The following is a 13,937-nucleotide window of genomic DNA, read 5'->3' on the forward strand; positions in this document are numbered from 1 at the left end:
ACACTCCTTATATTGTGGAAACAACAATTTGGTGACAGTGCACTGGCTTTCTCAGGCTGCATTCACACTATAGAAATAACACAATTTTAACTGCTGTGGCTCAATGCTATGGAATTGTAGTTTTGTGAGCCATTTTGCCTTCTCTGTCAGAAAGCTCTGGTGCCACAATTCCCAGAATTTCATAGTATTGCATCATAGCAGTTAAAGTGGTGTCAAACTGGATTATTCCTGCAATGTGGATGCAGCCTTCGCCAGACTTTTTTCCTCCCATGCAATATGGAGATAACAGTGAGCTAACCTGCAGAATTGCCCACATCCCTTTTTATATGAGGACCAATATGGGAATTATGACTATAGGCTATATTTGTAGTTGCAGTTTTTGTTTTTAAAAGCGCAGTCCACATAACAGCCCACACATAATAAGACTTAAGCAGGTAAAAACACATGCTTGCACTTAGAGTAGGGTAGAGTAAAGATGACGCAATGCTGCCCAGTCATAGATGTAATGCATTTATTCATTTCTTTCCTAGAGAGACAACCACATCCCTCTTTTTGTGGGAAGCAATACAGAAAATATAATCAAAACATATAACTGAACTGGTATATCTTTGTTTATTCAGCTTCACTCCCAGATTCCTGACTCCTGTTGCTTTCCTATGCCAAACTTTGGGACGCTGTCACTGTTATAATTAACATGCTATTTTGCAGAGTAACAGTGACAGCTTCCATGTCATCGTCTCAAAGTTTGGCATAGGAAAGCAACAGGAGTCAGGCATCTGGGAGTGAAGCTGAAGCATAAATTGAGGCCACAAAAATAAACAGCAACCATGTCTCAGAGGTATATTAAGCAAATGAAATGCTATGATCTTGTTATACATCTGTTAAAATACTTTAGCGAACACTGTGTTAATGATTGTAGTTAGTATTCTATGTAGTGTGTAATTTCAGAGAACTGTATCATAGCATAAACATGCACAAAGCAGTGATACCTTTTTTTGGACCAATCAAATTAATAAATAAACCACCAATAAAGGTATCAGGCGTTTGTGGATTTGGAGTGTTTTGGACTTCAGCTCCCAGAATCCCCTGCCAGTTTGGTCAACAGTCAGGAATTCTGGGATCTGGAGTCCAAAAACAGGGAGCAAAGTTTAGGAATCGATGGGTTAAACCGGTGTTTCTCAAACTTTGTTCCTCCAAGTGTCCAGGAATCCTGGGAGTTGGAGTCCCCCAAACCAAACCCCCTTGTAGGCCCAAAGTGTGGATGCCCATGGGTTAAGAGGAGGAGAAGGAGTATCCTAGGAGTGTATGTGGGCGGAATGGCGTCTCTCTCCACCCTTTTCCCGTAGAGAGAAGGAGGAGGAGGAGAAGGGCTCGGCTGCTTCCTCCTTCCCTTCTTCCTGTTTTGTGACTAGGGACTGGGATTGAGGCGAGAGGGCCTGGTCCGGCGGCCTTCCTTCCTTCCTTCCTTCCTCCCTTCCTTCCTCCCTCGCTGTGGCCCGGGGGAGGCGTCGAGGGCCCCGCCGGAGATGCGAGGGCCTCGCGGGCCCAAGGATGGTCCCCAGGGGGCTGCTCCCACTCCTCCTCGCCGCCATGGTCAGTCGGGGTCGGGAGAGGGCTGACGGGCTCCACGTCCCTTCCGCACTGGAAGGAGGGAGAATAACAACCCGCTTTGGTTCCGCTTTAACTCCGATCCATGGCGTGGGATTCTGGGAAATGGGGTTTGGTTGACGCATTGATTCCGCTTTAGGCAGCGCTCCATCATGGCTAACTATCTGAGGGACTCTTGGAAATATGGTTTGTTCAGGGACCAGAGCTGGCCTTTAATCCGGTTTGATTCCACTTCCAATTCACCATGGCTCCATGGTGTGGAATTCTGGGAAATGGAGTTTGTTCAGAAACTAGAGCTGTTCGAGACGGCTTTAACTGCCCTGGCTCAGTGGCAGGGAGTCCTGGGAATTATAGTTTGTGTAGCACTAGATCTCTCTGACAGAGGAGGCTAAATGTCTCACAAAACTACAGTTCCCAGAATCCCCTAGCATTGACCCAGGGCAGTTAAAGCGGTCTCAAACTGGATTATTATTATTTCTGCAGTGTGTTTCGGACCATAGCTACTACTCTTAAGGAATACTGTATTCATTTTCTTCTTCCCTCCTCGGCTTTTATATTTTCTGATCTTCTCAGCTTTTTCAGTTATGCCAGAAGCTTGTCTGGAGAACAAACTGGGATCCATTTCAGGTGTTGGGTTAGAGTTCCCATTGGGTCCAACCAACATGGCCATGGTGAGGGATGATGGGAGTTGTGGTCAAAATGCATTTGGAGAAGCAAGTATTTCTCGCCCCTTGGTCTATTAATTATGAAATATCTAATGATCTGATCATCTAATTTAGTTATTTCATAGAATCAGATTAAAAGTATCTCATTTAGCCTCTCCGATTGTGTGTGTCAGCAACTGATGGCCTCCAAGACTAGATTCAGGCATCTTAAGGGGCTGCTGTTGTTGTGGTTGGATTCCAACTTTGGAGACCTGGGTTCAAATTCCCACTCAGCCATGGGAACCCACTGGGTGATCTTAAGCAAGCCACACTCAGCGTCAAGGGAAGGCAACGGCAAACCTCTGAACCCTCTGATGGGTTTGCCTGAGGGTTGGCTTGAAGGCATATACACAAGCACACATTGTGTAGTCCATTGCTTTTCAGGTTAGTGGATGTTGGGGACCAGTACAGTCAGCCGTCCATATCTACGGATTTTTTATCCATGGATTCAAGCATCTGTGGTTTGAAAGCAAACCTTGATTTTGCCATTTTAGATAAGGGACACCATTTTACCATGCCATTGTATTGAATGGGACTTGAGCGTCTCTGGATTTTGGTATCCACAGGGGGTCCTGGAAGCAAACCCCAGCAGATACCAAGAGCCCACTGCAATGTCTTTTCTAATATGTCAGGGATTGATATTATACACTCATCCCTCCGTATTTGCAGATTTGATATTTGTGGCTTTGATTACTCACAGATTTGATTAATATGTTCTCTCTAGGAATCTCTAGGTCCTCCTAGATTGCAACTCTGTGGTCAACTTTAACTAAAAGTTGCACTGAAAGACCTAAAGATACCTAGAGAGAAAAGTCATACTGAAGGACCTAGAGATTCCTAGAGCGAAGACTCCACTAGGCATTTGTAGCTCCTCCAGCGCAATTCTATGGTCAGTGTCTGTTGGACGTTGACCACAGAGTTGCACTGAAGGACCTAGAGATTCCTAGAGAGGTGTCCTCTCAGGTAAAAAATTTGTGTTTTTGTTATTTGCATTTTTTCCATATTCACAGGGGTCTTGTGCCCCTAACCCTAGCTAATATAGAAGGACAAATGTATTTGTGTCCATAGCCACAACATTTTCTTTCTTTCCTTGCAGCCATTGGCTTGTGGACTGGCATCTATCCAAGGGCTGCCATTTAGGGTGGTTGTGATATGACCCTTCAAATGCAAAAGAAGAGAGATAATGGTCACCATCAGTAGGATTACAATAGGGCAGTAGGCCTGCTAACTCTTTCTCATGGTGGCCTAAAACAGAGGTTGGAAACACTGTTCTTAAAGATCACAGTTAAAGTTTGGTAAAGCTTACTAGTCTATTATCATTATAATCTTTTTTTTATTCGTTTTTCTTCGATTTTTAAAAATATTTTAATGATTTATCCGTTAAACACATTAGAGATACAAACTATGCACTACATTAAAATACTAATATTTGAGTGTGTGTGTGTGCGTGTATACACACCCCACCCCCACCCCAGCCTACTCCCAAAACAGACATAATGCAAAAAACCCCACACAAATTGACTTCCCTCTTTTCAAATCCAAGAGTATAAAAACAAAAAATGGTTATTGTGATGATAATAATGGTATAATACTGATATAATAATGGTTAAATATTATTCTCTGTATCCTAACATCCCTCATTACTACGTCGATCATAAAATATAACAGAGTTCCTGCCCCTGCTCCATGTGGGTTACTCTCAGCCTTTCTATTAAACTTAACTTTGGTCCAAAATGCACTGCAGAAATAATCCAATTTGAGACCACTTTAACTGCCCTGGTTCAGTGCTAGAGAATACTGGGAATTGTAGTTTATTGTGGCACCAGAGCTCTCTGACAGAGAAGGCTCAATGTCTCACAAAACTACAGTTCCTGGAATTCCTAGCTTTGAGCCAGGGCAGTTAAAGTGGTCTCAAACTGGATTATTTCTGCAGTGTGTTTAGGACCTTACGTAACTTTCCCTTAAAAAAATTGCCCCCTTCTCTCTCCTTTTTCTGTTTCTGAGAGACTAGTTTGATTAGATTAGACCACAAAGTCTGAAAGTATACCGCTGGAGGATAAGCTCCAGGATGTCGGGGGAAGACAAAACGTCCACATCAAACTCTATGCTTGGGGAGATCGAGACACCTGTGGTCTACAGGCAGAAGTGAAAGGTGGCACATGGCTGGGACCAGATCAGGAATCATAGAATCATAAGAGCTGGAAGAGACCACAAGGGCCATCCAGTCCAACCCCCTGCTATTTAGGAACTCTCAATCAAAGCATACCTGACAGATGCCCATTCAGCCTCCGTTTAAAGACCTCCAAGGAGGGAGACTCCACCACTCTCTGAGGAGATCAGCGACAGATGGGTCAGAGCAAGGGGTCAGTAAACACCACAACCCCTCCCTCCCACCCTGGTAGGCACAATAGGGTATGCAGATTTTTGTGCCTGGATGAGGACAGTTGTTGCCTGCGAGAAAGATGGCGTGATTGTGCCAGCAGCTGCTTTGCCACTCAGCACCAGCCTTCCCCTCAGCCAGCCTCAGAGAGCTCTGGCAATGCCCCTTTGCCAACCAAGAGGAAATCCTCCTTCTTGCCGCCATCCTCTGGGTAACAAGGAGGCAGCCTTGCTTCCTTCAGAAAGGGGAACCTTTTGCAGAGACCACCACATGCAAGGAAGGAAGGAAATGGTGGCCACAATGGCCATCAGAGATAAGGAGGGCAGGAGAAAAGATAGGCAACCATCCAGCAAAGTCAGAGCTGGACAACGTCAGGACATTAGAGAACTCATTCATCGTATGAGGATGTGGATGAGGATCACATGTTTATCTTGTTTCAATCATTTTCAGTGGAGAAGAAGGTGTGTACGTCAACATTATCCCAGTGGATCAAAGCCTGTATCACCCATTGCCATTCAATCTCAGGGACACCCCTACTGGGGACAGTTGTCACTCATTCCACTTGTAATGCCACCATTTCAACTGCCCTGGCCACGAATGCACCTATTGTTGACACCTGTAAGGTAGCCACTTTGGCACTCCCCTTCTACATTTGTGCACTGGTGTCATTTGGAGGGGTTCAGATTGTCAGAAGCATCCTCCAGGAGATGCGTGCTACAAGCGATAGTGCCAAAATAGTCAGTTTGCCGCATTTCACCCAACCAAGGGAACGGGGGGCTGTGGTATGTCCTACATGAGAATGTCCCCACCTCAATCGCTGGAAAAAGGAACATGGGCCTTACTTGTGAGATGTCGCTTTTCAACAATGCAGGCAAAGACATCCAGTCTCACCCTGAACTGAGGAACAGTTCTTGCTCATCATGAATATTCAGTTCCCATGCATAGGCTAGAATGCAAGGGTGTATGATTTTGGATAGCATAAAGCTTATTTTGGGGTACACAGGTAGTTAAATACAAGTTGCTTTTGTTGTTGTTGTTATGTACCTTCAAGTCATTTCTGACTCATGACAACCCTAAGGTGAACCTATCATGGAGTTTTCTTGACATGATTTGTTCAGAAGAAGTTTGCCACCCCTGAGGCTGAAAATGTGTGACTTCCCTGAGGTCACCCAGTGGATTTCATGGCCGAACAGGGATTCTCCAGAGTCATAGTCCAACTCTCAAACCACTACATCACACTGTCTCTCCATAAATACATACACGCATACATACATACATTCACAAACACACACACATATATACATACATTGGAATAAGTTGACAAACTTGACAGTGCCCTGAGTATACAAAAATGCTGAGACTGAGTAGATTGCGTGGCATGTGATAGGTGATGCTCTTTTGATGTAACATGGCCTGGAGCTTATTTTGGAATTGTCAGGACTTGCAAACACACCTTTCATGCCATAACATATTGGGAAGTTGGTATGATGCGTTATGCAGCAGAAATGGCTACTGCAGAAACTTGGTGTTCTCAGACAGGTGGTGAGATAAGGGAGATAGGCACGAATCAAGACTATTCAAGGTTGCACCTGTGAAAAGAATCCAGTCTAACAACACAAAAAGGTGGAATGAGAGGGGCAAATGTGCTCATTAATTATAACAAATGAGAATTGAACCTACCATAAATTTAAAATTGTGCAGAGTTTAATTAAGTAGTATTAAGGTTTGCTGCTTAGTTCTGACAGTGAACATCTCTGGATTGGATCTATAGTTACTGAATAAAGGTTTACTGAGTTTTAACTACTGAATCCTGATGTTCTGAACTTGGTGTAATGCTGGACTTGCAGAAGGCCTCTTCTTTATCATTGTCATCTGATGTCATCATGTGTTGATGTGCCTTTATATACATTGAAAATATTTTTGTTAATTCTGGAAGTGGAGAGTTTTTCACTCATGACAATATACAATTTGGAATAACTAAAGCCTAAATTTGGATTTTAAGGCCATGGGAATCTCAGATCCTAATTCAGTTGGATGCGAGAGCTGTGTTTTGAAGTTGCATACAAATAAGGAAGTGGGAGTAGGAAAACAACTTGAATTTTGTTGGTCTTCTTCTTGTTGAAAAATATTGTTGTTTCATTATATAGAAAGATCTTATAGCACCTTTGAGACTAACTGAAAGAAAGAGGTTGGCAGCATGCGCTTTCGTAAAGGCATCTGAGGAAGTAAGCTGAAGTGAACAAAGCTCATGCTGCTAACTTCTTTCTTTCAGTTAGTCTCAAAGATGTTACAGTGGCTTTCATTCTACTATATTGCAATATAAATGTCCAGAACTTGAAAAAGTTACTGTTTTTGAATACAACTCTTAGAGCCCAGCAGTGAGTATGGCCAGTGGGGTTTTTTGGCAGATCAACTCCCAAAGGGTACCATTTCCATGCTCTAACACTACCTCTGGTTGAGGAAAATTAGAAGAAATCCTGGATCATTCCAGTGAGGGAATACTCTTACTTTGGTTAATGCATTTTTTGTCTACAGATTCATTAATTAGCAAAAGACTTACGTTCAAAACAGTACATGGTAGGTGTCATGCCTCCAGAGCATCTTTGATGCTCTTGAGACATATATTTAGTTAAGATTATATTAGGTTTTCTATGTATTAGTTTAAGAGGGGAAATACAGATCTATAGCTTTAAGAAAGACAAGGATTGTGGGAAATCCCAGGGTCTTATGCTGTCTCCCTCTAGTTATTTTCAGTGTGTAGTAAGATTTCAGCCAAGTCAGACCTGGAGAGAGTATTTTCCTTTGACAAAAAGATAAGTCCACAAAAGAAGAAAGATAGTCCTCAAAAGAAGAAAGATAGAATCCATCAAGAAGAGAACAAGGTATTTAGGAAGGACTATTGAAAAAGAAAAAAATCAGTTTCATGTTATTTGTGTTTATAACCAGTAAAGCTTTTAAAACTTAAGAAATCTGTGGACAAGTCTTTTGTTCTGGCTGTGATCCCGAGAGCCAGAGGTCTTACTACACCCAAAGTCCATAGCATCGCTCTTGGGACAAAACAGTAGGATCCAATGCAAGTTCTCATTACTGGCAATGCAGTCAGTTTGAGGGAATCACAGGCCATTATTCTCACTACCTTTTAAATCAGATTGTGAATTAGTTTGAACCAGTTCAAACAACCCTGGTTCCCATTTAGTCTGAATCGCTGAAGCGATTGAGAGAGGGGGGGCATGTGCTAGACCCATTTAACCTGCATTTTTGACACTGATTTTTTTCTGCTTCTCTTTTGCTAAATCGAATCTGCACAAGTGTGAACCACATGTGGATAGGAATCATAGAATAATAGAGTTGGAAGAGACCCCAAGGGCCATCCAGTCCAACCGCCTCCCATGCAGGAACTCTCGGTCAAAGCATACACGACAGATGGCCATCCAGCCTCTGTTTAAAGACTTCCAAAGAAGGAGACTCCACTACCCTCTGAGGGAGTGTGTTAAACTGTCGAACAGCCCTTACCCTCAGGAAGTTCCTCCTAATGTTGAGCTGGAATCTCTTTTCCTGTAGCTTGCATCCATTGCTCCATTGGGTCCTAGTCTCTGGAGCAGCAGAAAACAAACTTGCTCCCTCCTCAGTATGACATCCCTTCAAATATTTAAACAGGGCTATCATATCACCTCTTAATCTTCTCTTCTCCAGGCTAAACATCCCCAGCTCCCTTAGTCTCTCCTCAGAGGGCTTTATGGTTTTCAGACCCTTCACCATTTTAATCGCCCTCCTTTGGACACGCTCCAATAGATTCAAATTTCCCCTTCAGCCGGCTGGAACCGAATCATTTTGAATCAATTCATTTGTGAATGGGAGCCACAAGTGGATTATTTTGGAGGGAAAAAATGCAACCAGGGCAAATGTAGTGGGGAAAAATGTGATTGGGGCAAATGTAGAGGGAACCACGCTCCACTGTCGAATCAGTTCATTGATTTGGATCACACACTGATTTATCTATAAGTCAGAATGGGGCCTTGATGTTTCTGTTCAGACAGTGCAAGATCTTTCACATTTTGAGACACAATGTGGCAATTTAGAAGAAAGAGAACTGTAATTGCTTTCTTTGTTGTTGCCTGCCCTTACTCCAAGACACATTCACAACTGATCTGAATAACTCTTTGAAAGACATTGCCTGCTGTCTGGAAGGGCTGGCTATTGCAGTTTGGCTTTTTAAAAAAAGACTCAGCTTAGAAATCTTCTTGAAGAAAAGTAATTTCCTCTTACTGTTTTTCTTTGCAGGTCAAAGTGATCCTGATTCAGATGAAGACTGGGGAATCCTTGGGAGCAGCCCTCATCCCTGAAACCATACATGGAGTAGATTCACACAAACAGGAATCCCTCCATTCTAGTGGAAGAGAAAGGAGGGAGCTGGTGTGCCAAAAAGGATATTATCCCCACCCAAATGAAACCCACTGCTGCATAAAATGCCACAAAGGTATGATTAATGTGGTGCAGAAAATCTTTTTTTAGTTTCAGTTACATATTTTGATACACTTAAATCACTGTCAGTTTTTCTTGATTTCAAACATGTATTATGCCCCTTTTTTGTGTTGTCACTTAAACCTAAGCTGTTGTCCACTGAAAGAAGAAGTACCTGGAAATCTGGGATACACTGTTAATGGGTGAGCTTTTGCGACAGTTAATATTAGCCCAGAGGGAAAAGAAGAAAGATAATCACTTTGCAATAATTTCATCATACATTCAATGAAAGCTAATCTAGATAGAAAGCTAGATGAATGTAAAACTGCATACACAGCTCTGGGGTTGGGCCCATGTCATCTACTGAATGATGGAAGGGGGACTTCTTTGGCTATTTAAAGACTTTAAAAATATTTTTATTAAACAAAAGCACAAAGACATACAGAAATGTAAATATAACTAAAACAAACAAATAAAAATGAACTAGAACAAATACAATTACAATATAAATTTGAACTCCTAAATTAAAACTAATAAATATTACTGATCTCCCCTGCCTAATTAATGGATATATACCATTATTTAGTATACTTCCTTTATATGATATTATATTTGTGGTTCCACAATAACAAACTCTATTTGATTTGTATCTCCAATATAGCTGTAAACAAGCAATAAACATTTCTCAGTCTTTTTAAAAAGTATTCAAAGATTTCTCTTTGATCAACATTGTCATTTTATCCATTTCAGTCAGTTCAATTACTTCATCTGCCTTGTGTAGGAATAACAGTAGTCTTCCATCTCTGAGAATATGCTATTCTTTCAACAGTTATCATATATTAATACTTCTTAATTTGATCATTCAACATTCCAAGTAAGAAGGTCTTTGGCTTAAATTGTATCTTTACTTGAAAAATATATTCCATCATACAATGAATCTGAGCTCAATATTTCTTTGCTTCAACACAGGTCCACCACATATCAAAAAAAGTCCCGATTTTCTCATATTTCCAACATTTGTTTAAGCTATTCTTATACATTTAGATAACCCTACAGACGTTAAATACTGTACCAACTACACATCATTTTATAAAAAATCTCCTTTGGATAATAACTAAATGTAAATTTCAAACTCTTTGTCCCCATCTTTTCTCATTACTCTATCTGGAGAACCAATATTTTGAGCCCATTTGATCATCTTTTACCTATTCTTCTTCTGTTTAAAATCTCAACAACATTTTCTACATTTTAGCAGTTAAATGTTCATAATCAGTCCACAGTTGGATTTAAAACTCAGATCTAGTCATTTCAAACCCTTGCATTTTCAAATCAATTTTGAATCTTTCATTTAATTGTCTGTTAAATCATAGAATCAATTTAATGCAAGGCCTTTAGATTCCTAATTCTACATTGGATATTTTCTATTTTCAATAAATCTTTATATGTCACCCATTTTTCTTTTACATTTGTTTCTCTCTTTAACAACACTTCTATAGGAGAGCACCAAAGAGGTGACTTTGAATAAAATCTGTTTTTATATCTATTCCAAGTCTGCAGTAATGATCTTCTCACATAATGGTTGTTAAAATTAGAATCTACTTCTGCTTTTTCATTATACAAATAACCATGTAATCCTGAATTCAAATCGGAATTATCTAATTGTGTCAACCTTTCATTTGCCAAGTTTACACATTCTTTCAACCATATCATACAGCATGCAAAATAATATATTCTTAAATCTGGCAAGCCCAAGCTTCCTTTTTTTCCATCTTGGAATATCTTGAATCTTACCCTTGATTTTTGCCTTGCCAGATAAAAGAAGACACATTCTTCTGCCATTACTTGAATGAAAGCATCATTTTGTAAAATAGGAACAGTTTGAAACAAAGCCAAATTTTTAGACAATATATTCATCTTACTTGTTGATATTCAACCCAATAATGATAAATGTAACTTTTTTCCATTTCTGCAAGTCTTTATTAATTTATTCTAGACTTGTACAGTCGGCCCTTCTTATACACTGATTTTTTATACACGGATTTAAGCATACACGGTTTGAAAATGTTCCAAAAAAGTATAAATTTACCTTGATGTTCCATTTTTTATTAGGGACACCATTTTGCTATGTCATTATACTTAATGGGACTTGAGCATACACGGATTTTGTTATACATGGGGGATCTTGGAACCAAACCCCAGCGTATAACAAGGATCCACTGTATACAGTTATCTTTAAATAAATTTGAATCTTTTTCTGGGATACACTCCCCAATACTTAACCTTTTTCACAATCTGAAATTCTGATATATCTTGTAAAACCACATCGCAAGAATGTGGGAAATTATCAGGTTCTAAGATTAGGGTTGCCATAACCCGGCGGCCCCCGTGCCATTCACGGTTTCGGGGGGCCCCTCCCGGTCACGGTCCGGTTTGGGCCCCCACCCGTGCCTTGTTCCCGGCTTGGGGGGTCCGCTTCGGCCATTGCCGCTGCTGCGGCGCCGACCCATCTCCTCCTCCTCCTCCGGCTCCACCTTCCTCCTCTTCCTCGGCGGGCCGGCAAGCGCCGCTGCCACCGCGCCCCCACTGGGAGAGCTTGCGCGCTGCCCAGGCCTCAGTAGGGGCCATTGGCAGCGCGCGCGCCTTCCCCATTCCCTCCGCGCGGCGCCTTCCCCATTCCCTCCGCGCGCGCGCGCCTGCTCCATTCCCTCCGCGCGCGCGCGCCTGCTCCATTCCCTCCGCGCAGCGCCTGCTCCATTCCCTCCGCGCGCGCGCGCCTTCCCCATTCCCTCCGCGCAGCGCCTGCTCCATTCCCTCCGCGCGCGCGCCTGCACCATTCTCTCCGCGCGCGCGCATGCGCACACATGCTTGCCCCGCTTCCCTTCCTCCCGCGCCAGGCATCCTAAGGAGGAGGAGGGAGAGAGGAGGAGGAGGAGGAGGAAGGAGCCGGAGGAAGGGTGCCTGAAGGCCAGGGCAGAATTGGGCCAGAGAAGGAGGAGGAGGAGGAGGAGGAGGAGGAGGAGAGCTGACTCAGTGGCATTAGGTCTGCCTTGTTATTTTGGGGGTTTTAAATTATTTTTTAAAATATAAAATACTTATTTTATTTAATTTTTTTTAATTTTTATTATTGCTTTTTTATTTTATTAATTTTTATTATTGCTTGTTTTTATTTTATTTTATTAATTTGTATTATTGCTTGTTTTATTTTATTTCATTAATTTTTATTATTGCTTGTTTTTATTTTATTTCATTAATTTTTATTATTGCTTGTTTTTATTTTATTTCATTAATTTTTATTATTGCTTGTTTTTATTTTATTTTATTAATTTGTATTATTGCTTGTTTTATTTTATTTCATTAATTTTTATTATTGCTTGTTTTTATTTTATTTCATTAATTTTTATTATTGCTTGTTTTATTTTATTTCATTAATTTTTATTATTGCTTGTTTTTATTTTATTTCATTAATTTTTATTATTGCTTGTTTTTATTTTATTTCATTAATTTTTATTATTGCTTGTTTTTATTTTATTTTATTAATTTTTATTATTGCTTGTTTTTATTTTATTTTATTAATTTTTATTATTGCTTGTTTTATTTTATTTCATTAATTTTTATTATTGCTTGTTTTTATTTTATTTCATTAATTTTTATTATTGCTTGTTTTTATTTTATTTTATTAATTTTTATTATTGCTTGTTTTTATTTTATTTCATTAATTTTTATTATTGCTTGTTTTATTTTATTTCATTAATTTTTATTATTGCTTGTTTTTATTTTATTTCATTAATTTTTATTATTGCTTGTTTTTATTTTATTTCATTAATTTTTATTATTGCTTGTTTTTATTTTATTTTATTAATTTTTATTATTGCTTGTTTTTATTTTATTTTATTAATTTTTATTATTGCTTGTTTTATTTTATTTCATTAATTTTTATTATTGCTTGTTTTTATTTTTATTATCAAATATATACACCCCTGCCTTGTTTTTTATTTTTATTTTCATTATTTTTTATTATTAAATATATGCAAGTGCATTTTTTGTGTATTTATGGTGCTTTGAATGCTAACAAGTCTGCCTTTCTTGGCCAATTATAGTGGTGGTGATGATGATGATGATGATGATGATGATGATGATGATGATGATGATGATGATATCAACAAGCCTCTGAGGCATGGCCAATGTAACTTGCTGTGATTTTTACAAACTCATGCGCAGTGAAGAAAAACCACAGTCCCTTGCCCAAGTACACACTTCTGAGAAGTACAGTTGAACCCGAGGGCAAATACATTTCTGCCTAAGAATAATGCCAAAATGTCCTCCATTTTGATCATGCCTAAAAACATGCATTTATATTAACATTTTTTTTAAAAAAAACCTCATTTTTTGTGCGTCCTCCATTTTTATAAAAATGTGTCCTACATTTGAAAATGTTGCCCTACATTTGTCCTACATTTGTCCCGGTTTGGAGGTCCTCACTTATGGCAACCCTATCTAAGATCAGCCAAGACAAGACTCTGATTTTGACTAAGAATATGAGTAAGATGGAACAAAAGATATTTGAAGGCTGTTTAAAGACTGTGCAGGAAAATGATGAACTATTCTCACAACTTCTCTTGAGGATGGCAAAAGAGGGTGAACCCTCACTATGTCATTGATGGGTAGCCCTCCCGCTCATCAACTGTGGCTATGTTTGAAAGTGCTCAAAAGCTGTTCCAGAAATATCTAGTTAAGAGGATCTCAAGGGATTCTCAGAGCCAGGGTGGAATTAACATTTACTGTGT

The 13,937-nt window shown here is 39.9% G+C and overlaps 1 protein-coding gene across 3 annotated transcripts in view; it reads left to right on the forward strand.

Annotated features, from left to right (window-relative positions):
- Positions 1 to 1,353: 1,353 nt before the first annotated feature.
- Positions 1,354 to 13,937, forward strand: part of TNFRSF1A (TNF receptor superfamily member 1A) — a 31,128-nt gene continuing 18,544 nt past the window's right edge. Inside the window, exons 1-3 of one of the 3 annotated variants that reach the window (XM_089487627.1) lie at positions 1,354 to 1,593; positions 7,437 to 7,574; positions 8,974 to 9,169. In XM_089487627.1, the coding sequence (XP_089343753.1) occupies positions 1,552 to 1,593; positions 7,437 to 7,574; positions 8,974 to 9,169 (376 nt within the window). In that variant the 5' untranslated portion in view covers positions 1,354 to 1,551. Of the gene's footprint in view, positions 1,594 to 2,164; positions 2,280 to 7,436; positions 7,575 to 8,973; positions 9,170 to 13,937 lie in introns of those variants that run through there. The other 2 variants (XM_089487620.1, XM_089487632.1) reach the window with 2 other exon arrangements.

This window comes from Sceloporus occidentalis, unplaced genomic scaffold (assembly GCF_023333645.1).
Source record: "Sceloporus occidentalis isolate IW3139 unplaced genomic scaffold, rSceOcc1.0.p SCAF_1, whole genome shotgun sequence".
Taxonomy (NCBI): Eukaryota; Metazoa; Chordata; class Lepidosauria; order Squamata; family Phrynosomatidae; genus Sceloporus; species Sceloporus occidentalis.